Source organism: Piliocolobus tephrosceles, chromosome 19 (assembly GCF_002776525.5).
Source record: "Piliocolobus tephrosceles isolate RC106 chromosome 19, ASM277652v3, whole genome shotgun sequence".
Classification (NCBI taxonomy): Eukaryota; Metazoa; Chordata; class Mammalia; order Primates; family Cercopithecidae; genus Piliocolobus; species Piliocolobus tephrosceles.
In genome coordinates, this window is record NC_045452.1 from 15,261,794 (window position 1) to 15,286,596 (window position 24,803).

At 45.1% G+C, this 24,803-nt stretch overlaps 1 protein-coding gene across 5 annotated transcripts in view; it reads right to left on the reverse strand.

Moving 5' to 3' along the window:
* The window catches only part of LARGE1 (LARGE xylosyl- and glucuronyltransferase 1), a 622,406-nt gene that overhangs the window by 126,316 nt on the left and 471,287 nt on the right, over positions 1-24,803 (reverse strand). For all 5 annotated transcript variants that reach the window (XM_026447731.1, XM_026447729.1, XM_026447730.1 and 2 more), the window contains one exon: positions 19,530-19,634. In XM_026447731.1, coding sequence (XP_026303516.1) covers positions 19,530-19,634 — 105 coding nt within the window. The remainder of the gene's footprint in view (positions 1-19,529; positions 19,635-24,803) is intronic.

Here is a 24,803-nt window from a genome sequence, read left to right on the forward strand (position 1 = left end):
CGTGAGCCACCATGCCTGGCTAATTTTTGTATCTTTAGTAGAGACGGGGTTTTGTCATGTTGGCCAGGCTTGACTCAAACTCCTGACCTCAGGTGATCCACCCATCTCCCAAAGTGTTGGCATTACAGGCGTGAGCCACCACGCCCAGCCCATACTAGCTCATTTCTATAAATTTCTCTTTCCTAGTTTGCAAAGTAGTTATGATGCTATTATGTTTTTCGTTACACCAGTATGTTCTGCAAGTCTCCTATGTACCAGAACCCATCTGAAAATAGAAATCCTTGTCCTCGGGAAGCCTATGTGCTAACAGAAGAGGGATAAACAAGTAAGTAGGTTAAACATGTAGTCTATTGTATGATAAGAATAAAGCAGGGAGGGGAGATAAGGAGAGCTCAGCTGGGAGACGTGGCGAAATTTTCAATGAGTGGTCAGCGAAGACTTTTCCGAGAAGATGATGTTTAAGACAGGATCTGCAGGAGGCGAGGTAGCATGCCATGCTGATAAGAAGGAGGAACTCAGGCAGAATTAGCCACAAGTGCAAAGGCCCTTAAGCCAGCTGATAAATTGGAAAAACAGCAAGAAGTGCCTGCCTCCTAGGCTGCTGTGAAAATTAAATAAGATCATAATCCATTTGCAATGCCACATTCATAACCACTGCTCAATAAATGTTAGCTACGACTATTAACATTATTTCTGGGGGCACATAAAGGTCCCCTACCTACTAGAAAGTGGCTCTGGGGGCCATAAGGCCATAGTAATCCTTGGGGTCTGAACGTGCTCTCACAAACGAGCCTATCTTCTCTCTGCCAACCTGATCCGGGCAAACCCACAGGCTGTCCTGCTCACGAGGGAGGATTTCCTAGAAATTGGATTAGCGAGGTGTGCATTTAGTGCTGGGAAGTAAGAAGGGAGAACTAAATCCAGCTTTCTCGTGTCAATCGTTTAAACAGAATGTGCAAAATTACCCCGGCTCAAGCTTTCAGGCAAGAGAGTGATAAATGTACTTTCCTTGATCACTTTTCCAGTATTCAACAACCCCAAAGTCAGGGGGAAAGGGGTTGGAGCCAAACTGCATGGTTCTTTGCAGGATCTACTGAGTGCAGGGTGAACTTTCTCCCTAGTAAGGAATTTTGCTTCTGTTCAGTCGGGGGGAAGTGTGGTGAAAGCTATACCTGAGCAATTATCCATGGTGATTCTTAGTCATCATGGCCACAAAAGAGGCTCCCAGTTGGAAGGACTCTGCACTTTGCATTGTGTAGTAGGGAAAAGGAGCATAGAGGAGTTTGCTGTCCTCCTCCTGTTGGCTTTTAAGGGAATGGGACCGTCCTAAGCTCTGCGTCCTTTATTTTTGTCTTTGTTTCTTTATTTCTTTCTAGGAAGAAAGATTGTCCTGCATTCAACAGATCCTTAAAAGGACAATGCAGTTGTAGCCCTCATTCCCCTTACTTTGGAACTGGTGAATATTGGATCCCTTGAAAACTAATTATGGATCTCTTTAACATTCCAGAATTCTGAGCTCTAATTCAGCGAAGTATAATTCTCTACTTTTCTGCCACTTGCATTTGCTTTTTCTTCCTCATTTCTTCATTTGCTTTCTACTCTCTCTTCTCCTCCTTCTCTTCCCAGCCTTCTCTTCTGAAGTCTTCCTGGATCCTCCTGGCAGAGATGGCCACCTGCCTTTGTACCTCCACTCTACCCTGACGCAGTGTGGTGAAAACGCTGATCTCCTTGCCCAGCAGTTGTTCGTTTACAGGAACCCCCCACTAGATGCTGAACTCTCTAGGACACGGCTGGTGTCATGTCTCTAGCCCATGGCCTACCAGAGGCACAGCAGACAAACAGAGAATGTCTAGGAATGAGCTGGTGAATGGATGAATGAGTTCAGAAGCAAGACAGTGGTCCCGCCCACTGATGGTTAACTGAGACTCAATTAACATCTGCAAAATGACTAACTGAAAAAAGTGCTGTTGACACTCATCAATTGACTGATTAAAAACAAGGATCCCAGGGACTCTGGAGGAGGTAGTTTGTCCTGGATGAATGGGTGGGGTAGGGGCCCACCTAGCCCCTGTCTTCAGCCGAAACCAAATAGACCATGTGGTCAAAACCCATCTTCTGTTAAGTGATTACCCATCTCCACTCGTGGCAAGAGATGTCAAAAACTTTGCCATCAGGCAGTTTTCTCTAGCCAACTCCTCAGCCCATTTGATATTTTTAGGTCACCGCAAAGGTACTGGAAAGAGCCTGGTCTCGGAGTCAGACCTGGATCTGAATCTGGTCTCGAATACCTTCTGGCTGTGTGACACTGGGGCAGTGAACTAACCTCTCTGTGTTTCTGTTCTTATCTTTGTAATGAGAGCAACAGTGCAGTCCTTTTCCCCAAAGGTAGGTTTCCATTAGGGCATATTCAACTCTGGGCAGGATGATATCTGTGGATCTTGTCCTCTAACAGAAGCTTTTTAACTTGAATCATATGAAGGTTTTGAGTGCGCCTGTTGGTGATAATTCCCAAAAAAAGAGGAAATGGGGGAGTAAGGCAAAGTGGTAAGTGACGCTGCAGCGGCCCTCCTTCCCGGGTCCCACATTCCAGCGTCCTCTGGACTATCCTACCCTGAGTGCTGGAGGGAGCCATAAGGGGTAGTGACACGAAGCTGGTATATCTCTGAGAAACACACGATGATTAATAAAGGCTACCAAGAGTCTATTTTGTCCCAATAATCTAAGCCACAGTTGGAACACTGAATTAGGAATCATACAAACATTTGGTGAGAGGACCAGAAATGAGGGATGGGTGGAGAAACACCTCTTAGAATGCATGTCAAGCAAAGTAAAGGACATTAATAAACAGCTGATGGAAATGCATGGAGGTGGTCCTGTAAAGTTACTACTGAACAAAGAATGATGCATATAAATTAATCGTGCAATACTTCTTATTGCTACTGTTCAGAAGCTCATGGATATTCTCAGTCAGGTGCCGTCTTTGCCAGTGTGTTACAGAACAAAATGCAAATTCTGTGTCATCATATCATGGTCCAGGAAGCTCTAGCCTAGCTCCCCAGTCTCAACTCAGGTTCCTCCTTCCAGCCTCCCACCTGTCAGTTCCAGAACAGGCCAAGCTGGAGCCCACATCAGGGCTGCTACATTCTCGTTCTCTGGCCAGTTGTGTGGCTGGCTTCAGGACACGCTTCAGATCTCGGTTAAACTGTCACCTCCTAAGAGAGGTCTGTCTCTGTTGTCATTCATTACACAATCCTAGTTAATTACTTTCGGGAATAATCAACATTACTATGTGTAATTTCTTTCTTCCCTCTTCCTTTTTTCTAGGTGGGGAGTGAAGATTTCAACAGACCACATACTTAAAGCACTACAGGGGCAGGAGCCTTCTGCTTTCAATACAGAATGCTCCATGCTCCAATCTTGACTTTGCTGCCGACTAACAGTGAGATTTTGAATAAATGGTGTAACATTCCTTATAGACGATGTAGTGGGCATTAAGTGAGAGCAAGTATGAGCAGCACTTAGCACAGGGTCTGGTGCAGAGTCAATGCTGAATGAAAAGTCGGTGATTTTAGTACAACACTGGGCCCTTACTATGTGTAAATTCCTTCCGTGCTCTCTGTGAAGATCGATAGTCCCTGTTTACTAATCTGTGCTTACGTTAACTCATTAAATGAAGTCCATTAAAAATCAGAGTCAGGAATCTTCGGAAAGATTAACAATTGCAATGGGAATGCACTGCCATTTCCCTTAACACATACATTTCCTCAATCTTATCCAATCACTAGTATAGAGTCAATCCAAAGAACTTGGAAACCAGAAATAAACTGTGAAACTAGGCTGAATATGTGTTTGGTAGAAACAGGCATGGGATTCATTATAAGGGAATCTGATGATACATTCTTATCAGATCTCCAGACATAAAGCAAGTGAGTAGTGACTCCAATCTTCTCAAGTCCAATCCTAAGGCTTCCTCCATGACCACAGCTCTTCCTGCTCTGTGTACCCAGACTTGCCTGGCCACACCCGTTCCACAGCCTGGCGTACGCCCTCCACCTGCAGGTCATCCCTTTCCCGTTCTGTTCAACAGTCTGTGCAGTCCCACCCCTTGAGACCCGGCCCGTGAAGCTGTTCCTTAAACAATGATCCTTGCCAGATTTGCACCTTGAAACCTTGCAGGATTTCCTGCTTACTACCACACCGAGACAGAGTTCAAAGAGGCCTGTGTGAGGAAACATCCATGTTTTGACTTGAATGCACACACCCTCCCTGTTTGTCTGCCCTTCCCTCTTTTGGGTTGCAGGCGTATCTGGCACACTTTAAATCTTATTCAGTCTTCAAGACGATCCTACACAGTACGTTTTCCCATGACCTGCATTTGCAGGTGTGAACGCTGGCACAGAGAAGTTGGCATGCCCAGGGCTGTGATGGTTTGTGGAGGAGCAGAATCTGGGGCCTCATCCTGATGATGACTCCACAAGGAAAACGTTTGACAAGTATATCAATTATTAAGAGGGCTGAATGCGAAAATGCATTTATTTATTTATTTTTTGAGAAGGCGTTTTGCCCTCATCACCCAGGCTGGAGTGCAATGGCAGGATCTCGGCCCCCTGCAATCTCCACCTCCCAGGTTTAGGCGATTCTCCTACCTCAGCCTCCTAAGAAGCTGGGATTATGGGCACCTGCTACCATGCCCAGCTAATTTTTATATTTTTAGGAGAGATGGGGTTTCACCATGTTGGCCAGGATGGTTTTGGTTTTGAACTCCTGACCTCAGGTGATCCACTCACCTCAGCCTCCCAAAGTGTTGGGATTACAGGTGTGAGCCACCACGCCCGGCCGAAAATGCATATAATATATACTGTACGCTATGCCTTTACCATATGCCAGGGACCACTCTATTATTACTTTTTTAAAGACCGGGTCTTACTATGTTGAGCAGGCTGGAGTGCAGTGGCTATTCACAGGCATGATCATAGCACACTACAGTTTTGAACTCCTGGGCTCAAGCGATTCTCCTGATTCAGCCTCCCAAGTAGTGGGAACTATAGGTGTGCACCACTGTGCCCAGCAGGACAACTCTAGCTGCTGGGGAATAAAGGATTGAGTAAGAATGAGAAGACTCTGCTCTTATAAAATATCCAATGAATGTATTAGTCTCATTCCCTTTCCTTCTATTTCTTGTGCATATCTTTCCAGTTGAGAGTAGAACTAGCCTCACGTAATTCTATCTTTCTTTTTGTGCCTATATAAGAAATTATATTTGTATATAATTAACGGTGGGTGAAGGTAACCAATATTTACTAGGTGTCAATACTCGTTCTAGATCACTGGGGTTTATGTTACCTTTATAGCGGCTTTATTCAATCTCACCCTGTTAAGAACATGTTGTTATTCCTATTGACTAGATGTAGAAAGCTAACTGGCACAGGCAAGATCCTAACCCAAGTCTGCTAGACTCCACAGACCACGCTCTTTCTGCTATGCTGTGGACCTCGATCAGCAAATTTTTCCTGAGAGGGCCAGTAAATATGTATCTTTGGCTTTGGAAGTGAAAAGGACTCTGTTGCAACTACTTAATTTCTGTCTTTGTAGCCTCAAAGCAGCTGTCCATCTAAATAACAAGCAGAGAGACACTCTATAAAAGAAAATATATTTGGGAATTAAATATTGTAATGGGAATACGCATGTCATAGTAAAGTATGCGTGCATTCAGGGTGGTAAAGAAGATAAACTTTTGAGACGGAGTCTTTCTCTGTCGCCCAGACTGGAGGGCAGTGGCACGATCTCAGCTCATTGCAACCTCTGCCTCCTGGGTTCAAGAGATTCTCCTGCCTCAGCCTCCTAAGTAGCTGGTATTACAGGCGTGCACTACCATGCCCAGCTAATTTTTTTTTTTTTTTTTGTATTTTTAACAGATTTTTGCCATGTTGGCCAGGATGGTTTTGATCTTCTGACCTCAGGTGATCCATCCGCCTTGGCCTCCCAAAGTGCTGGGATTACAGGCGTGAGCCACGGTGCCCAGCCAGAGATAAACATTTTTAAAGGAAAAAATAAAGAGGAGTACATAATTGTTTTGAGTAATTATCTTTGGCTACAAGGATCAATAATAAGGACGACGCTGGTCCAAGGTTGGAGACGCAGATGTCCTTGCACAAATGTTTTTGTGTAAGCTTGTGAGGTCTTTGTGCAAGGTGGTGGTTTTTGTAGAGTCTGTTTCATTATCAGGCATGTAAATATGAGAATCGTGCCTTCATGGCCTTCCCCTATTTATCAGGGTTTTCTCATATTAGTGATTCCATCTTGATCCTGACAACTTTCATACAGCCACAGACAAAATAAAAACGAATGCTGTGGCTGTGAGCCCATACAACTTTATTAGCGGACACTGCAATTAGAATTTCATATGATTTTCATGTGTCACAAAATAGACCTGTCTTAAAGTTTTCTCAACTATCTGAAAATGTAAAAAACCAGCTTGGGACATACAAAAATGGGCAAGGGGGTCAACTCCTGCTGTCAATAATTAAACATTCTATGAACAGATACTAAATAGACGTTGAAAAGGGTTAAAAAAGAAAACCAACTGTTTCCTCGGTATATTCGCCTGGCCACTCCAACTTAATCCTGGGTTTGTTGACAAGGGCTGTGTTTTCTATTTCTTTTGTTTCCTCCCTTGAGCCTTGCTAGAGGTGAGCCTGTTTGCACTGAGCTGGGTACGAAGTCTGTGCTTCATAAACGTTGGCTCAATAAGCAAAGCAGAACGATGCCTGCTGAGATGGGCTGTTTCTCTTGGATAATTGTCTTCATGGAGATTCCCCTTCACTTGGAGCAGTCCCACAGGGCTCTGCCGACCAATTCAGGGACCCTCTGTGCCATTCGGATTCAAATACACCTGACCTGCTGTGGTGAAATGTCAAATATGCAATAAAGGAGATGCGGCAGGCAAGGGCTCAGGGGAATGAGGGGCTATTGAAGCATAATGGTGGATGACAGAGAACAGCTTACAGTGAGACAGGAGGAGGAGGAGGCTGGTCTCTTTCTCTATGTGATGTCACTGGCAGCCCCAGGGGAAAGTGTAGGGTAACAGGTCAGGATCCAGGCAACAATAGGGATTTAAACAAGCCACTGGTGGTACATCACTGCCTGTCCCCTTTTCCCTGCTGTCTAAGGGCTTTCTCCATCAGGGCACTTCTGCATCCAAATGGCTTGTGTCTGCAGGTCTTCCTTGACAGCAGTCTGAGGCTAGGATCCTTTGTTCCACTGAAGTATCCCCAGAGCCCAACATGGGGTCTGACATTATACATGTTAATAATAATAATAAAAAGTCCACTTGGGGAGGCCAAGGTGGGTGGATCACAAGGTCAGGAGATCGAGACCATCCTGGCTAACACAATGAAACCCCATCTCTACTAAAACTACAAAAAATTAGCCGGGTGTGGCAGCGCATGCCTGTAGTCCTGGCTACTCAGGAGGCTGAGGCAGGAGAATCGCTTGAACCTGGGAGGCAGAGGGTGCAGTAAGCTGAGATCACACCACTGCACTCCAGCCTGGGCGACAGAGTGAGACTCCGTCTAAAAAAAAAAAAAAGAAATCTTGATTGAATGTTCGCAAATTCAAGCAGCTATGGAGTCTAGGAGTCCAGTCATGGTTAGAAAAATAGGGTATAGGTAATGAAGAGGGAAAGCAGGTACAGAGTGGCTGCATTACAAATGGTGTCTTTATAATGCAGGCTTTGGAAGGAAACGAGGACGTGCCTATCCAGTATAAAGGGATCACCTGCTTGCTTTTAGAAACTACTGAAGGAGTCTCACCCTAGAGGTTCTAATTTAAGTGGTTTGAGATAAGCCCTGGATGCCAGGATTATTTCAAATCTCCTAGGTGATTCCAACATGAAGCCATGATTGCAAGTACTATTGTAAATTTAGTAGACAGCAAGATGTTGTTATGATGGTCCATAGCCCTCTAACCTTATAGACTGGGGAGGGAGCTAGAAAAATCCCCAAAGCTAAGTAACTGCTTGATATGGTTTGGCTGTGTCCCCAGCCAAATCTCATCTTGAATTGTAATCCCCATAATCCCTACATGCCTAAGGAGAGATATGGTGGGAGGTGACTGAGTCATGGGGGCGGGGGGGGCAGTTTCCTCTATGCTGTTCTTGTGACAGTGAGTGAGTTCTCACGAGATCTGATGGTATTATAAGGGGCTCTTCCGCCTTTGATGCTCACTCTTCTCTCTCCTGCCGCCATGTGAATGGCCTTGCTTCCCCTTCACCTCCCACCATGATTGTAAGTTTCCTGAGGCCTCCCCAGCCACGTGGAACTGTGAGTCAATTAAACCTCTTTCCTTTACAAATTACCCAGTCTCCGGTATTTTTTAAAAAATTTTTTATAGCAGTGTGAGAATGGATTCATATACTGCTCTACCCACCACTTTCAAGTACTGAAGGCCCAAGAAGAGATTGGAAGGCAGGCTTAAGCACTGGGCTCTGACATTTACTGGTTCTGCTAACTTGCGAAATCAACGAACCTTGCTGAGCCTCCATCAGCTTCCTCTGTAGAATGGGAATTACATGAGCTAGTGCCAATGAAAGCACGAATCAAATCTAAGGAATTAGTACTGTGAACCTAAGAGGCCCCAAAGAAATCAAGTGCCTCTTCCCATCACAAATATGTCTTCAAGGAAACCATGTGCTGAATGATGGCCAGATTATTTTCCTTATGTTAGGAAGAGTTAGGATTCAGGGGAGTTAGGATCATATCCTTCCGTCTTTCCCTTCTACTGCACACGGAACCATACAGGTGCCTGGGTGCTTGGGTCATAACTCCGGTTAGCTCTTGCAATGCTAAAGACCTGAGTGAGTGACAGAGAAAACCCCTGACCTTGTATGGGTTAGCAGAGTGGGGCAGACACATTTTCAGGAATGGCCACCCCTGTGTAACTACTAAGCCAGGTCAATTCACTTAACCAGGTGTTGGAATGTTGGAGCCAGGCAGAGTTAGCCAAGCAAGGAAACGTCTTCATTTCACTTGGCCACTGGTCAACGATCCACGGCTTCAGACGCCTGGACCTTTTAGTCAGAGATCATCTCCCTAAATTGAAAAAGCTCAAGTTGGGTTCCAATGAAGTAGCTCCTTGGCAAAATACTGATTATTTGCAAATACACAGACTGTATGCCCAACACAGAAAACAAACAAGCAAAACACATGCATACATAAACACGCACACATCTGTTTAATTTAAAATTTTATCTCGATTGTAAACTGACACATTTGGCAAATTTAAATTTTGATCTATCAGAATTTAAAATGTCCATAACATTTAATATAGCAGTACCACAATAGCTTAGGACCTATTGTGTACGAATACTTGAATAAGCAAACAAACATGGGTAATGAGAAGACTTATGTATGGTATTGTTTATAATTGAGGGGAAAACCTAGGGACAGCTAAAATACCAACTCATAGAAAATGGAATAAATGAATTACTGTACCTCCAGCAAATGGCAAACTATGCAGTTCTTAATAAAAAGAAGAAAATATACCATTGTATTAATGTAGAAGATACCCAATATTTTATTTTTAAGTAAACAAGTCTATTCAAAAAGAATATGCATATATAGAGAGAAGTAGATAATTACATATGTGGAAAGCAAACTGTCAACAGTACTTACTTTCAGGGAATGCGAAAAATATATATTATTGGCTGGGCGTGGTGGCTCATATCTGTAATCCCGGCACTTTGGGAGGCCAAGGCGGGCAGATCACCTGAGGTCAGGAGTTCGAGACCAGTCTGGCCAATATGGCAAAACCCCATCTCTACTAAAAGTACAAAAATTAGCTGGGTATGGTGGCATGCGCCTGTAGTCCCAGCTACTTGGGAGGCTGAGGCAAGAGAATTGCTTGAACCCGGGAGGTGGAGGTTGTAGTGAGTCTAGATCATGCCATTGCACTCTATCCTGGGTGATGAGAGTGAGACTCCATCTCAAAAAACATTATATATATATATAATTATTATATTTCAGCAGTATGCTGGTAAATGTTTAACAACTGACTCTTCAGAAAGAAAGAAAACCCCTGATGGTAGTGTTTTCCAATTTCCAGACTATAATAGTCCCACCAAGGAAGATTTCAAACTACCAATGCAATGCTACTGAACGGTGATGAAGAGACGTGCAGCAGGACGCCATCGCACGGCATTTCCACCATACAGACACGGCAGATGCAAACAACCTTAGAAGTACAGAGAGTAAAGTGATTAGGAAGTAACAGGTTTTAAGAGTTTTGAGTATCTGTTACCTTTGTTTTTCAAATGACATATTTCATTGTAAGTTTATATCATTTGATTTTTATTTTATTATTTATTTATTTTTGAGATGGAGTCTTGCTGTGTCGCCCAGGCTGGAGTGCAGTGGTGCGATCTCAGCTCACTACAACCTCTGCCTTCCTGGTTCAAGCGATTCTCCTGCCTCAGCCTCCCGAGTAGCTGGGACTATAGGCATGTGACCCCATGCTGGCGTAATTTTTGCATTTTTAGTAGAGACGGGGTTTCCCACGTTGGCCAGGCTGGTCTCGATCTCTTGGCCTCAGGTGATCCGCCAGCCTTGGCCTCCCAAAGTGCTGGGATTACAGGCGTGAGCCACCGTGCCCGGCCTTGATTTTTAATAGTGGCTATGTTTAACAACTGGATCCCATATTTCCTAAAAATTTAACAATAGGCTTTCACTAGCAGATGTGAGCTAGGAACCCGGCACATCACTGCATTTCCAGACTATTTGTCCTTTATAACAAATGTCAATATGAGTTGTCAAAATTCTATTAATAATAGTCTATTAAAAAATAGTCTAAAAAATCCCATTCTTCAGTGGTAATCTAGAATCAGAATCTATAGATTCACTAATAACTGGCAATGTCTATAGTGGAGTTTTAAAGCAATTGAACCACTCTTTCTGAAAGAGTGGAATAATAATTCTTAACTTCTACTCCTACCTATTGTGTAGCACATTCTGCAAAAAGAGCCACAGTTTATTAAGTGCCTGCTATATGTCAGAATATAAATTTTTCCTACATATACTTTATATATATGCCTTATGATATCCCTGTCTCTCCCTGACACTCTGATACAGGCATCATTACTGGGGGCTTTTTATATTTATTTATTTATTTTTGAGATGGACTCTTGCTCTGTTGCCCAGGCTGGAGTGCAGTGGCGTGATCTTGGCACACTACAAGCTCCAACTCCCAGGTTCACGCCATTCTCCCACCTCAGCCTCCCGAGTAGCTGGGACTACAGGCGCACACCACCACGCCTGGCTTATTTTATTATTATTATTTTTTGAGACGGAGTCTCACTCTGTTGCCCAGACTGGAGTGCAGTGGTGTGATGTCGGCTCATTGCAACCTCTGTCTGCCCGGTTCAAGGAATTCTCCTGCCTCAGCCTCCCGAGTAGCTGGGACTACAGGTGAGCTGCCACCATGCCTGGCTAAGTTTTTTGTATGTTTAGTAGAGATGGTGTTTCACCATGCTGACCAGGCTGGTCTTGAACTCCTAACCTTGTTATCTGCCTGCCCTGGCCTCCCAAAGTGCTGGGATTATAGGTGTGACCCACTGCGCCTGGCCTACTGGGGGCTTTTTAAAACTGCTCACTGCCTTCTTGAACATAAGGCATAGTGAGCCCCCGTTCATGAAGGGTGCATGCCATCCATGTTGTCACAGAGGGATGTCCAGTCAGGATGGGAAAAGGTGTAGAAGGTGTCTCTCACAGAATTCCTACAGATGGACAGAAGGTTTTGGAAAGATGCTTGCTTCGGCTATGCGATGACACACAGCACAGTGATTAAGAAGGTGCAATGATATGGTACCTGCAATGGACTGAATGTCCTATCTCCCCCAAAGTCACACATTAAAGTCCTAACCCCATACAGGCATGGTGGCTCATGCCTGTAATCCCAGCACTTTGGGAAGCAGAGGTGGGAGGATCACTTGAGCTCAGGATTTGAGACCAGCCTGAGCAACACAGTGAGACCCTGTAAGAAAATGAGGCCCCGGGTGGGGGTGTACAGCTGTAGTCCAAGCTACTCTGGAGGCTGAGGTGAGAGGATCCGTTGAGCCTGCGAGGTCTGCTTGAGCCCAGGAGGTCGAGGCTGCAGCAAGCTGTAACTGCGCCATTGTACTCCTGCCTGACTGACAGAGCAAGACCCTATTTCAAAAAATAAAATAAAATACTTTAAAATCCTAATTCCTAATGAGACAGTATTAGAAGGTGGGGCCTTTGGGAAGTAATTAGGGTCACGAAGGTAAAGACTTCATTAATGTGATTAATGACATTGTAAGAAGAGACACAAGACTGGACGTGGTGGCTCACGCCTGTAATCCCAGCACTTTGGGAGGCCGAGGCGGGTGGATCACGAGGTTAGGAGTTCAAGACCACCCTGACCAACATGGTGAAACCCCACCTCTACTAAAAATACAAAAATCAGCAAAGTGTTGTGGCATGTGCCTATAATCCCAGCTACTCAGGAGGCTGAGGCAGGAGAATCGCTTGAACCCGGGAGGCGGAGGTTGCAGTGAGCCGAGATATTGCCATTGTACTTCAGCCTGGGTGACAGAGCGAGACTCCATCTCAAAAAAAAAAAAAAAACAAACAAACAAAAAACAAAAAAAACCAGATACAAGACAGAATATTTCCTTTCCCTGCTCTCTGCCATGTCAGGACACAATGAGAAGGTGTCCATGTGCAAACAAGAAAAGAAGTCCTCACCAGACTAGAATGGCTGGGTACCTTGACCTTAGACTTCCCAGGCTCCAGAACTGTGAGAAACGTTTGTAGTTAAGCCACCCAGTCTATGGAACATCTGTTACAGCACCTAAGACAATGTCTGCATCCTTACAGCAGAAAGATGAATGAGAACCTACAGTACAAAAGAAAGTAGGGAGTAGATATTTCTGTTGAGCACAATGTCAGAGGAACCGTTCTTAGAATAGCACACGTCTTTCAATGGGATTATTCTACAGACTCCATCTACAGGCAGTGTGTCCCCAATTTGTTTCCATAGCTCTAGGATCAAGTAAAACTGGGAAATACTTCTGGGTGTAATTGCTTTCTTTACTTCCAGACTTTAGAAGATCTCCAATACGCACATATGAATCTCCAAAGGCCAGACACAGAATGCAGGTGCGATCTCGGCTCACTGCAAGCTCCTCCTCCCAGGTTCAAGCGATTCTCCTGCCTCAGCCTCCTGAGTAGCTGGGACTACAGGCATGTGCCACCTTGCCCAGCTAATTTTTTTTTTTTTTTGGTATTTTTAGTAGAGACGGGGTTTCACCGTGTTAGCCAGGATGGTCTTGATCTCCTGACGTTATGATCTGCCTGCCTTGGCCTCCCAAAGTGCTGGGATTACAGGTGTGAGCCACCGCGCCTGGACTCTGTTCACAATTTCTAAACACACATTCACATCCCTTGCAATGACTTCTGGAATTAGTCTAGAAAACGCTAGTCCAGGGGTTATGATGCTAGTGCAGGGCTCATGATGAATTCTGGATCTCAATCATGGAAGAGGCTCAAGCCATACGAACTTTTTTTGCAGATATGCAAACACTTCTCTATTAGACTATAAACTTTTTGAAGGAAGGTTCTTGGTATTACCCATTAAAAAACAAAACAAAACAGTTTTCTACCCTATCCTTGCCAGTCTTATAGGTATTCAGTAGCATGTAATGAATGCATAAATTGTATTTAAATGTAGTTTCTCTGGATGCAATTATTACAGACAGAAATCACCCAATCACAGTATTCTTTCAGAACATGAAGAGATCTTCGTTCCTGACAGCAGAGACAATTAAGATGCAGAGAAATGAAGGGACTTACCCAGGGTCCCAGAATGCTGGATGTCAGAGGCGGAAGTAAGTTGAGCCTAGGTTGCGTATTTCTATTTATCCCACTAAGCTATTTGTTTAACAGTCCTTTGGCAAACTGTCCAATGTTTTCTCCTTTTGAATCTCTGCCACGAAATTTTCCATGGTATCTGACTTTACTGCCCATCACCTTCCATGGTTTGCTCCAACCTCAGAGGTCAGTCCTTAAGCATTCCAATTTTGTTGTCCTGCAGAGAAGGATTCCTAGAGAAATGCTTCCTCCCTCCCTAAACAGCCAGGTCTCTCTCTGCCTGTCTCTGCCCTAATTTGGGGGCTGGATGAAACACGATACATTTTATTTTTAAATTGTTTTAAAAAGCACATTCTCTGGCTAGTGTTACGCCCTTCAACTTGGGGAGGATGCACCTTGTGCTTGAGTTGCCTTTGGGATCCCATGCAAATAAACCTATCTGCAAACATGCCATCTTCTTTCCACCGACCTGCCTTCCCTCACCTCATTCTCCAATCCTCTGCTATGTTTAGCCCTCCTTCCCCTTTTCTTTGCTGTTGTTTTTAAGATATTCATCCATCAGCCTAGGAACTGAAGACAGCTGAATCTCAATGAGCCTGTCAAAATCCTAGGTGTATTTTTGTTGTTGTTGTTTTCTAAAAGTCCTGTTCACAGCTGAATGCTGGGTGAATGACAGCTTTTTGCATCTAGGAGATGATGCCTGGGCTGAGTGGCTAGAAATGGACCCATCTCTGTGCAAGACTGTGAAAGACGCGCCCGTAATTCCACCTGAACAGTTACGGGCAAGAGCTTTGTGCTAGGATCTGCCTGGTTATGCATCCGAAGCTGCGGTGGCTCAGTAGCTTCTGGAATTAAGTTGGGAACAGCTCTAGTAAGAAGGGAAGGAGATAAATGGGAGATGGTAGAAAGATCTTCTCTAATCTTTTGTGGCCGTGTAGGCTTTGTAAAAGCAGACTGGGAAAGAAAAGCAAACAAAGACAACGGGGGGAACCTGACTAGCTCTTGTAAGAGGAAAAGTCTAGTTTATAAGATAATTCAAGGAATTAACAAAGCCCACGCACGCTATGGTGCCTGGTGTGAGGCCTGGTGGAATGAATGAATGAATGAATGAATGTGTAGTGAAGAGGCCGTGTTTGATGTCTGTGGTTGAATCTGAATTACCTGAAAAGAGTTATTCAGTTGGGCTGTGGTTAGGAGGATAAATACAAATCACAACCAACTTCCTAAAGCACTTTGGTTTACCAGGCACACATGGCTGCGCGACCACAATGGAGCCTTTGAGTGGGTTCCGAGGTCCCCAGTTCGCAGATGAGAAGCCCAAGGCTCCCTGAGCTTGGGTAAGCTTTCTAAAAGGCACAGAATTTAAAAGCAACAAAGCCAGGTCTTGAAGGTAGAGCTTCCAACACAAACATCTCAAATGCTTTTTCTGGGGATTTTCAAAGTAAAACACAGCGAGGAAGCTGATATTCGAAATAGTCATTTTTTTTTCCTAATGTGATACAAAAAGCTAACCTTTTCAGATAGTAAAGAGATACAGGAAAAACTGCTAGGTACCTGGATTACACCTGGGGAAAGTAAAATACTCGTTCTTTCTGCCCGAAGGGCTTGGGAGACCTTAGCAAACCCCAGTCAGTCACATAACCTCCTTTTTCCAGTGAGTAAATCTCATTTCCTGATAGAGCAAGTAGCAGAAAAATGCAAGAGGAGAAAGACTAAGATTTACTAAGTACTTATTTTGTACCCTCAATCAGGCTAGGCTCATTAAACAAGTTACAACATTAATTGCTAATCCTCACATACTAGGTTTGTTATGTCTTTTTTTTTTTTTTTTTTTGAGACAGAGTCTCAGTCTGTCGCCCAGTTAGAGTGCAGTGGCGTGATCTTAGCTCACTGCAACCTCTGCCTCCTGGGTTCAAGCAATTCTCTGCCTCAGCCTCCCGAGTAGCCGGGATTACATGCACCCGCCACCATGCCCAGCTGATTTTTTGTATTTTTAGTAGAGATGGGGTTTCACCATCTTGGCCAGGCTGGTCTTGAACTCCTGACCTCGTGATCCACCCACCTCGTGACCTCCCAAAGTGCTGGGATTACAGGCGTTAGCCACCGCACCCAGTCTTGTCCTATCTTAAAAACGGAGAGAGCTGAGGTTCAAGGAGTGAAGTGACTTGGCCAAGTGCATACGAACACTAAATGTACTGCAGCTCTAACCCAGATCTGCTTGGGTTCTTAACATCAAGCTGAAGGCATATGACAGGAGGCTCTGCTGGAGATATCCTTTTTGGAGGCTTCCGATGTGCTGGGATTTAGGGTGGCAGGTTCTCTCCAGTGGTGTCTTCAGTTTCCATGAGAATGTACATGTCTGGATGACTCATTCACTGTGTGGTGCAATCCTTGGTTTTAAAGTGACACATCCCCATCGTGAAAGCCAATGCATTTTGATGTTGCCTAAGTCAATGCGTTTTGATGTTGCCTAAGTGCTTTCATAATAATCACTCAGTGTCACTGGCTTATTTAAATGAACACATCACTTCAACAGGGCTTTCCCCCTTCTGCTCTGCCCTTTGAGTACCAGCGAGGAGGGAAGTAACTCACTGCTTTGGCATATCAAGGGGGAACTGGAGGTGGTTTATGTGCTCCTGTGTCTCCTGATGCTACATTCTATAGCAAATAGGGACGGGCAGGAGGAGACATGCCATTTTGGTCGTAATAAATTCCCCAGTGTGCCACATTCTTCTTTTCCCTGCAAACCCGGATTGATGACCAGCGGCTTTTGTTTTACACAGGTAACCGTGATCTTCATGCAGCATCCCTGAGGCACTGCAGTATATTTCTATGTGACATTTTCTATTATATATTTTGGAAGAGAGAAACGAAATGTATACACCAGCGTTTTCCTGAGACTTCCTTTCTCCCACCCAGAAACACGGGTGTCTCCACCTCCATGAAAGTTTGGAGGGAACGTGTCTGAAAATCCAGGCACAAAAGATCAACACGGGGTGACTAGTCACTTGCCAGAGGAAAGCATGTGGAGCCCCCGTCCCTGGCCTGCTGTGGGTTCATAGAGGGTCCAGTCTCCAAGGCTCTGAGAAAACAGCGTCTGGGACAGCTTGCTGGGACAGGAAACGGAGTGCCATGTTTAATCAGAGCAGGCCCTTGGATATTTCTGCCCCAGAAACATCCTAGAGGCTTCCTGTAGGGCAGAATCCCAGTTTCCTGCACAGAACCAATCAGACTCTTGAAGGGCAGAGCCCGGGAATCTCCATTGTTGAAAAGTGTTTAATCCTGAAGCCATTAAAGTTCAAGCAAGACAGGTTGGTAGTTAACACCACAGCCTCCTTGATTTTTCAGCGTTGCAGCCTTCAATGCTCTAAGCTTCAGTTTCCTCTGGCATAGAATACAGATAGGCACGGCACCTGCCTCATGGGGCGAGTGTGAGGATCAAAGGAGACTGACACCCATAAAGCACCTAACATGGTGCCTGGCTAATACTCAGCTGATATATAGAGGCACTGCCTTACCCATTATTGAAAAAGTGAAATAACTCCTGACCTGCTAACAGAACCACTGCTCTGATGCCCTCAGCTGTCTTTCCCCAACCTGGCCCCTCTCAGGAACTCCTCAGACTTCCCCAGCATCCAGCAACTAAAGGGTTAATGCCCAACACAGCATGGGAGACTCCAGGGTGGGGCTCTGGGGTCTGTGAAGGGCTGGTGGTTGACATTCTTCAACTGCAACCTCTGTTACCTGGTAGGCATTACAGGAAAAAAAAATTGCATAGCACAAGGCATACCTAATACTCAAGCAAATGTTAGCTAAGGAATATCCCCTTCTCTCAGGATGGCCTTCAACAGAGGTCTCCCTGGCTGCCTGCCACCTCTGGACACTGATGCTGGACTTTCTTTCCTTGTCCTCCTCCAGCTTTGACCCCCATTCTGACCCCATCTATGAACTCTCACCTCTGCAAGCTTGACTCATGTCCCTTCTCCTTTGTTCTCTGGGGCCCTGTGTTTGCATTAGACTTTTCTGGAGTCTGACCATCGGCTCTCAGAGTTTTGATCTCTTTTTGGCTGATCCCACTACAGACTGGCCTCAGCCTCCAGGGCAGGCTTCACCTATCCCTTTTAGGTGGTACTGTCCCCAGAGCCAGATACCTGTCCCAACCCACCTCATTTGCTGGTCTCAGATGCCAAGTTCCAGCGCTTCTTGGTCTCACCCAGCCTACTGTTCCCTGAGTTCCACATTCTAGTCTGATAAAGATCAGGAGTCTGCATCCTTTGAGAACGGGATACCACAGCAGTGGCAATGAGGATGGAGGAGAGAGGCAGAAGGATCCAGAAGCATTTCAAAGATAGACACTGATGGGAATTGAGCCTCAGGAGGAAGAGGCTGCTCTCGTTTCATTGCTTATACACTCCATGAGGTCATGGACCGTGTCTGCTGCACCCAGTGTAGGGCCTCGTACACAGTAAGCATTCAAGAGATAGCTGGTGAACAAGAAGCGTTGATGGATGAATAAAGGACACCAATAACAGAGAAAGGAACTAGAGGAGATGCAAGTTTGGGGCTAGTAACAAGGTAGAATAATGGATTTTATTTTAGACATATGGTTAGAGGTCTGTAGTCCTCAAAAGAGCTGATTACCAAATATTTCTGCATTTTCTCCTGCCAGGCACATGTGGTCCTCAAAAGTGCTGATTAGCAAATATTTCTGCCTCTTCTCCTGCCAGGCACACGGTAGACTGCCCTTGCCCACACTCTTTGAAGGGAGGCATAGCCACACAACATGCTTAGCCAATGAAATATGAAATTGTGTCACTTCTAAACAAAAAACTTTAAGAGATAATACGACTTCTGCTACTTTCCCACCACATACATGGAAGTGTGCATGGAGATGAATCCTGAATACCTACAGTGAACCCAGATCCCTGAAGACCTCAAGTGGACGTGGAATGTGATTGGCAAAAATACATATCCATTGTGTTAAGAAACTGAAATGTTGGGGTTGTTACTGAAAAATGATCTCTGGTCCATATTTTTTTTTTTTTTGAGACGGAGTCTGGCTCTGTCGCCCAGGCTGGAGTGCAGTGGCCGGATCTCCGCTCACTGCAAGCTCCACCTCCTGGGTTTATGCCATTCTCCTGCCTCAGCCTCCCGAGTAGCTGGGACTACAGGCGCCTACCACCTCTCCTGGCTAGTTTTTTGTATTTTTTTTTTAGTAGAAACGGGGTTTCACCGTGTTAGCTAGGATGGTCTCGATCTCCTGACCTCGTGATCTGCCCGTCTCGGCCTCCCAAAGTGCTGGGATTACAGGCTTGAGCCACCGCGCCTGGCCTTCTGGTCCATATTAACAGATCCAGGGAACCTACAGGTCATACTGATAAAGATATCCAATAGGATTTGGATTAGAGGTCAGGAGAGGGGCTTTCTGGTGAGAGACGCCACAGACTGCCATGGCCCAACAGGTACTCCACCTGTGGCTACAGCACCAAGAAGGAACTGGAATGCCAACTGCCCACATGCCATCCACTGCTGAATTCAAGCAATCAGGTGGCCTCCCGAGCTTCTGCAATCTCCTCTCCTGAGAAAGGAGCACTGGGCTCTCACATCACCTTTTGCAACTCTGCCCATACCACCCTGAGGATTTACCTGTGTTGTAGCCCCTTCCAAGGGCTGGCCATGGGCGGTGATTTTTCCACAGGTTTCCAAGGTACCAGTCACTCTGGTTCTCCACCAACCCTAGGACTTGCTGACCTGTAAAGTACAGAGAATATAAACATCTTAAAAGGAGAAGCCAAGCCATCTGGATCAGTGACTACTGAACACACAGCGTAATAACAAATCATCACAACAATAGTATTCACTTATCGAGAGGTTTTATGAAGTGTCAGCCTCTCACCTAAGAGCTTAACTTGCAATAACGTATTTAATTCTCACCATTAGGCAGCCATTTTTATTATTTCCATTTTATAGAGAAGAAATGGAGGCCCAGAACAGTTAATTGATTTGTCCCAGGTCACCTAGTGAATCTGATAAAGCTAGAATCCCAAACCATGCATTCATCCACGCATGCATTTCTTTCCTAACTCATGGAGCACACATTTATTGACACACATTTACTTCCTAACTCATGGAGCACATATTTATTCACCACAATCTTAACCCTAATACCACTCGCCTCCCTAACCGAAAATAAACTACTCAAAGGAACCTGCCCTTGTAGTTATTCTCAAGCATTCGCATTCTGGCATTTCCCGCTGTACATTCATTTACTGGTTTTCTGGGCAAGGACTGAGATCGGTTTCTCACATCAGGGAGGAGGGATTACCCTTGTTTGCTGAGACAAGAGCCCAAAGAGAAGAGCCACTCTTTGTCCACCTTCTTACAGGGTTTTTGTTCTCACCCTCACTGCTTCCTCTCAAATATATTTATCTTGTGTCAACAAGCATCATGTCAATATCGTATCAATACAAGAGTGTTGTCTAGATAACAGCTGCTCCTCTGTCCCCAGAGCTGGCGTTGATGTTGGCCTCAGTCTCTGCTGCAGCTTAGCAACTTAGGCAAGTTAGCCTTGTAGTCAATCTCTTAGCGCGTACATGTCTCTGGACCTCCACATCAGATCCACCTGGCTCCTTTAGACAACTCCATCACGCAGAAGGTCTTCTCTTGCAATTATAACCAATACCACATCACAGCCTAGGAAAAAGGCTCACAAGGGACCAGTGATGTGCACAGCTAAAGGTGGAGCTAAGATACACATCTACATTTGTTTGAAACAAAGATTCCTCCCATTGTCTCGATACATTATTGCTTATCCTTACAAAAACAAGTATTTGAGGTAGGAATCATCAATCCACATTTTGGAGAAAGGGAAATTGAGGTGTAGAGAGTTTAAATAACTTGCAAAAGTCACGCAACTAACAATGACTCTCTTCCACAGCTAACCAATACCTTTTGAATTTACGCTGTTGTATTGTTGGCCAATCTGAGAAATAAAGACCTTTCTGACCAAATGAAAGCCCAGCTGCACTTAAGAAAACACAGTGGTTGTTTTGGAACACCACGCTGGGTGATATAGAATCTCCTTCGTATGATGACAGCTCCCTGAAACGATGGTGTGTGGGTTTGGGGTAGTTTACTTGATCAATTTTATTAAGCTCCTATCTAAATCACCAACCCGGGCACAAATACATAAATTACAGGCATGGGGAAAAGACTACCACCCACTTTGTCATTGTATATGATTACATCTAAAACTTGTAGAATTCCTCAGAAAAACGTATCACCAATTCAGGGAGTACATGAGTCAATCAATTCCACGTGCAACAAGCTTAGGACATTTGTGCAGAACAATTAGATCTGAAAGGCATGGTGCCCTTAGTTGGGAAAGCTGTGTGTCCTGTCCTGATGCTATGCCCCAGCTAGAGACCTCATGTAATAACCTCACTATGAGGATGGGACGCAAAGGGGAAGTGTCATTGTTGGGGGAGAGGGGTGATACATAATTACTAAGGCCCCAGGTGGGTATCCCAAGGGTTTTTTTTTTGACACAGAGTCTCGCTCTGTTGCCAGGTTGGAGTGCAGTGGCACAATCTGGGCTCACTGCAACCTCCGCCTCCTGGGTTCAAGTAATTCCCCTGTCTCAGCCTCCCAAGTAGCTGGGACTACAGGCACGCACCACCACACCCGGCTGATTTTTTGTATTTTAGTAGAGACCGGGTTTCGCCACGTTGGCCACGACGGTCTCGATCTCCCGACCTTGTGATCCGCCCGCCTCGGCCTCCCAAAGTGCTGGGATTACAGGCGTGAGCCACTGTGCCCAACATGGGAATGATCTTTTATTGAATTTAGGGTGTCCATCTAAATTTCAGGTAAGGTCATCTTCAGATATCTGAAAGTCCAAATTTTATACTGTGGCATCCCATACATTTTATTTTGCCTGTTTACTTCTTCAGACAAATACTCCATGAGCTACACTTTATTCCTGCCAAACAAAAATACATAGTTTTGTTGCCTGTGGTTTAATTTCTTTTCTTTTCTTTTCTTTCTTTTTTTTCTTTTTTTTTTTGAGATGAGTCTCACTCTGTCGCCCAGGCTGGAGTACAGTGGCGCAATCTTGGCTCACTGCAAGCTCCGCCTCCCGGGTTCACACCATTCTCCTGCCTCAGCCTCCCAAGTAGCTGGGACTACAGGTGCCCGCCACCACGCCCAGCTAATTTTTTGTATTTTTAGTAGAGACGGGGTTTCACAGTGTTAACCAGGATGATCTCGATCTCCTGACCTCGTGATCCACCTGTCTTGGCCTCCCAAAGTGCTGGGATTACAGGCGTGAGCCACCGCGCCCGGCCTCTTGTGGTCTAATTTCTACCTTGCTCATATAGGTCTCCCTTGGCAGGCATTGCCTTTGCCCCCCTGCCAATCCCCACCCACAATCCTTTCAAGGCCCATCTCCAGCATGAAGCCTAATATGAATAAGCCCAACTCTGAACTATTACTTTATCTTCATTCCCGTATTAGATGGAAGACATCACTATTTAGTACTTCCTGCTGTTTTATTTTGTTTTGTTTTTGAGATGGAGTCTCACTCTGCTGCCCAGGCTGGAGTGCAAATGGTGCCATCTCGGCTCACTGCAACCTCCGCCTCCCAGGTTCTAGCAATTCTCCTGCCTCAGCCTCCTGAGTAGCTGGGATTACAGGCGCCCGCCACCATGTCTAGCTAATTTTTATATTTTTAGCAGAGACAGGGTTTCACCATGCTGGCCTGGCTGATCTCGAACTCCTGACCTGAGGTGATCTGTCTACCTCAGCCTCCCAAAGTGCCGGGATTACAGGCATGAGCCACCATGTCTGGCCCCTACTGGTATTTTTGCCATCAGCTGACTTACACCCTATAAAGGATAAAGTTGGTAATATTCAGGCACATGCACACCTCATTTGTAAACATCTTCTTCCTGCATTATTCCAAGGGCAAGATACTACAAGGTGTAGTACTGAACACACGGTAGGTGCTTAATAAATGCCTGCTAAATAAATGACATCTGGTGGGTAAATCTTTCCTGATCGGGTGTGTGTTAGTGTCCCTACAAATCATTTCACTTTCTCTGCAGTCACCAACATTAACAGACCTTCCACCCAGCTCTGGGAACTCAGGTACCCACCTCCCCTGTATGTAAAACTGCGAAGATGGGGAGGCAGCACCTACTTGGGTTGCTCTACATAAGCCTTAAACTCAAGGTCTTAATTTCCAGAGAAGGAATGATTTTCACGGTTAACCTAAAGTCACGTTATCCCAAAGAATAATATCCAAATTGCTCTTCTCTCAATTTGCACCTGGGCTGCATTGCTTTTGATAGTACCACATAACCCTTTCACGCATGCCAATCCTCTTAAAAAAAAAAATCCTTCATTAGCAACATGATAGTTAGAACTTTAATATCCATTGATGAGAAAAAAAACAGACTAATCAACAGCTACTGAGACTTCATTTTGCTTTTTAAAAGAAATTCATTAGCTGCCGTATCAATGATCAAAACAGTAGTAAGGGTAAGTGATTTTGCTTAGCCTGTCAACGGTGTTGAGTTTTGCTTTCAGGCTGTGCTTTCCCTGCTTCTGTGTGAAGAGGGAACCGTGAAAGTCAATATAGTTGGAGATAAAGAGTGTGGACTGGGCCGGCCATGGTGGCTCACGCCTGTAATCCCAGCACTTTGGGAGGCCGAGACGGGCGGATCACGAGGTCCGGAGATCGAGACTATCCTGGCTAACACGGTGAAACCCCGTCTCTACTAAAAAATACAAAAAAAAAAAAAAAAAAAAAAACCAACAAAAAACTAGCTGGGCGTGGTGGCGGGCGCCTGTAGTCCCAGCTAGTCAGGAGGCTGAGGCAGGAGAATGGCGTAAACCCGGGAAGCGGAGCTTGCAGTGAGCTGAGATCTGGCTACTGCACTCCAGCCTGGGCGACAGAGCGAGACTCCGTCTCAAAAAAAAAAAAAAAAAAACCAGTGTGGACTGAACTCAGGCCGCCTGGTTCCAGTTCCTAGCCCTGCCACCTTCTAGCTGCGTAGCCGTGAAAAAAATCACTTAACCTGTCTCTGCCTTGCTATCTAAAACTCTTACAGGTGCTGTGATTTCACATGCTAAAATGACTTCATGTATGTTAAATACTTAGAACAGAAGCTGGAACTCTAAGCACTGTACATAGGATAGCTGTTTTAAAATGTCATTGTCCATCCAACCAGTAAGCCCCTGACAGACGGAAAGCTTATCCATGAGGTTTTCTTTGGAGGTCATCCAGCAAAACAATTAGACCATTCTAGAACTCTGCTTCTCTAAGTATGGTCTGAGGACTAGCTGTTTCAGAAACAACTGAGGTTCTTGCTAAAAGCACAGGCTCCTGGGCTTCACTCAACCTAGGAGTTAGTTATTAGTGGGAGGCTGCTTTCCTCTACTTCTCTGGTTTCTAGAAGGAAGGATTTCCTCGCATCTTGAGCCAACCGTTTCTCTCCCCCATGGGTGTGGAAGGAGTTAACTGAATAGTGACAGTTACCTGACTGGAGACAGATAACTCCTTCTACATCCATGGGGAAGAGAAAGGTGAGTTTCAGAGGGAACCAAGTTGATGTGGCCTAGCCTTTTCCTCTGTCCCTTCTTCCAGGAGCCAGCATGCCGACGGATAGCCTGCATTGAATCTGTTCTTTCATGCTGTTAAGTTGCATAGAGCAGACCTCCTCTCAATGAGGCTGTGGTTGCCTAATACTTCTTGGGATAGCTGACCCAATTCCAATTCTGGGTTTTGGAGCTAGGAATAGCCATTGTAGATATTGAAGGGCTCTAAAGTTGAGTCCTCCAATTTCACCTTTATCACTAAAATAAGGTGACATCTGGCTCTCTCTCCTTTATCTCTAAGTTGGTTCAATATTGGCAGGG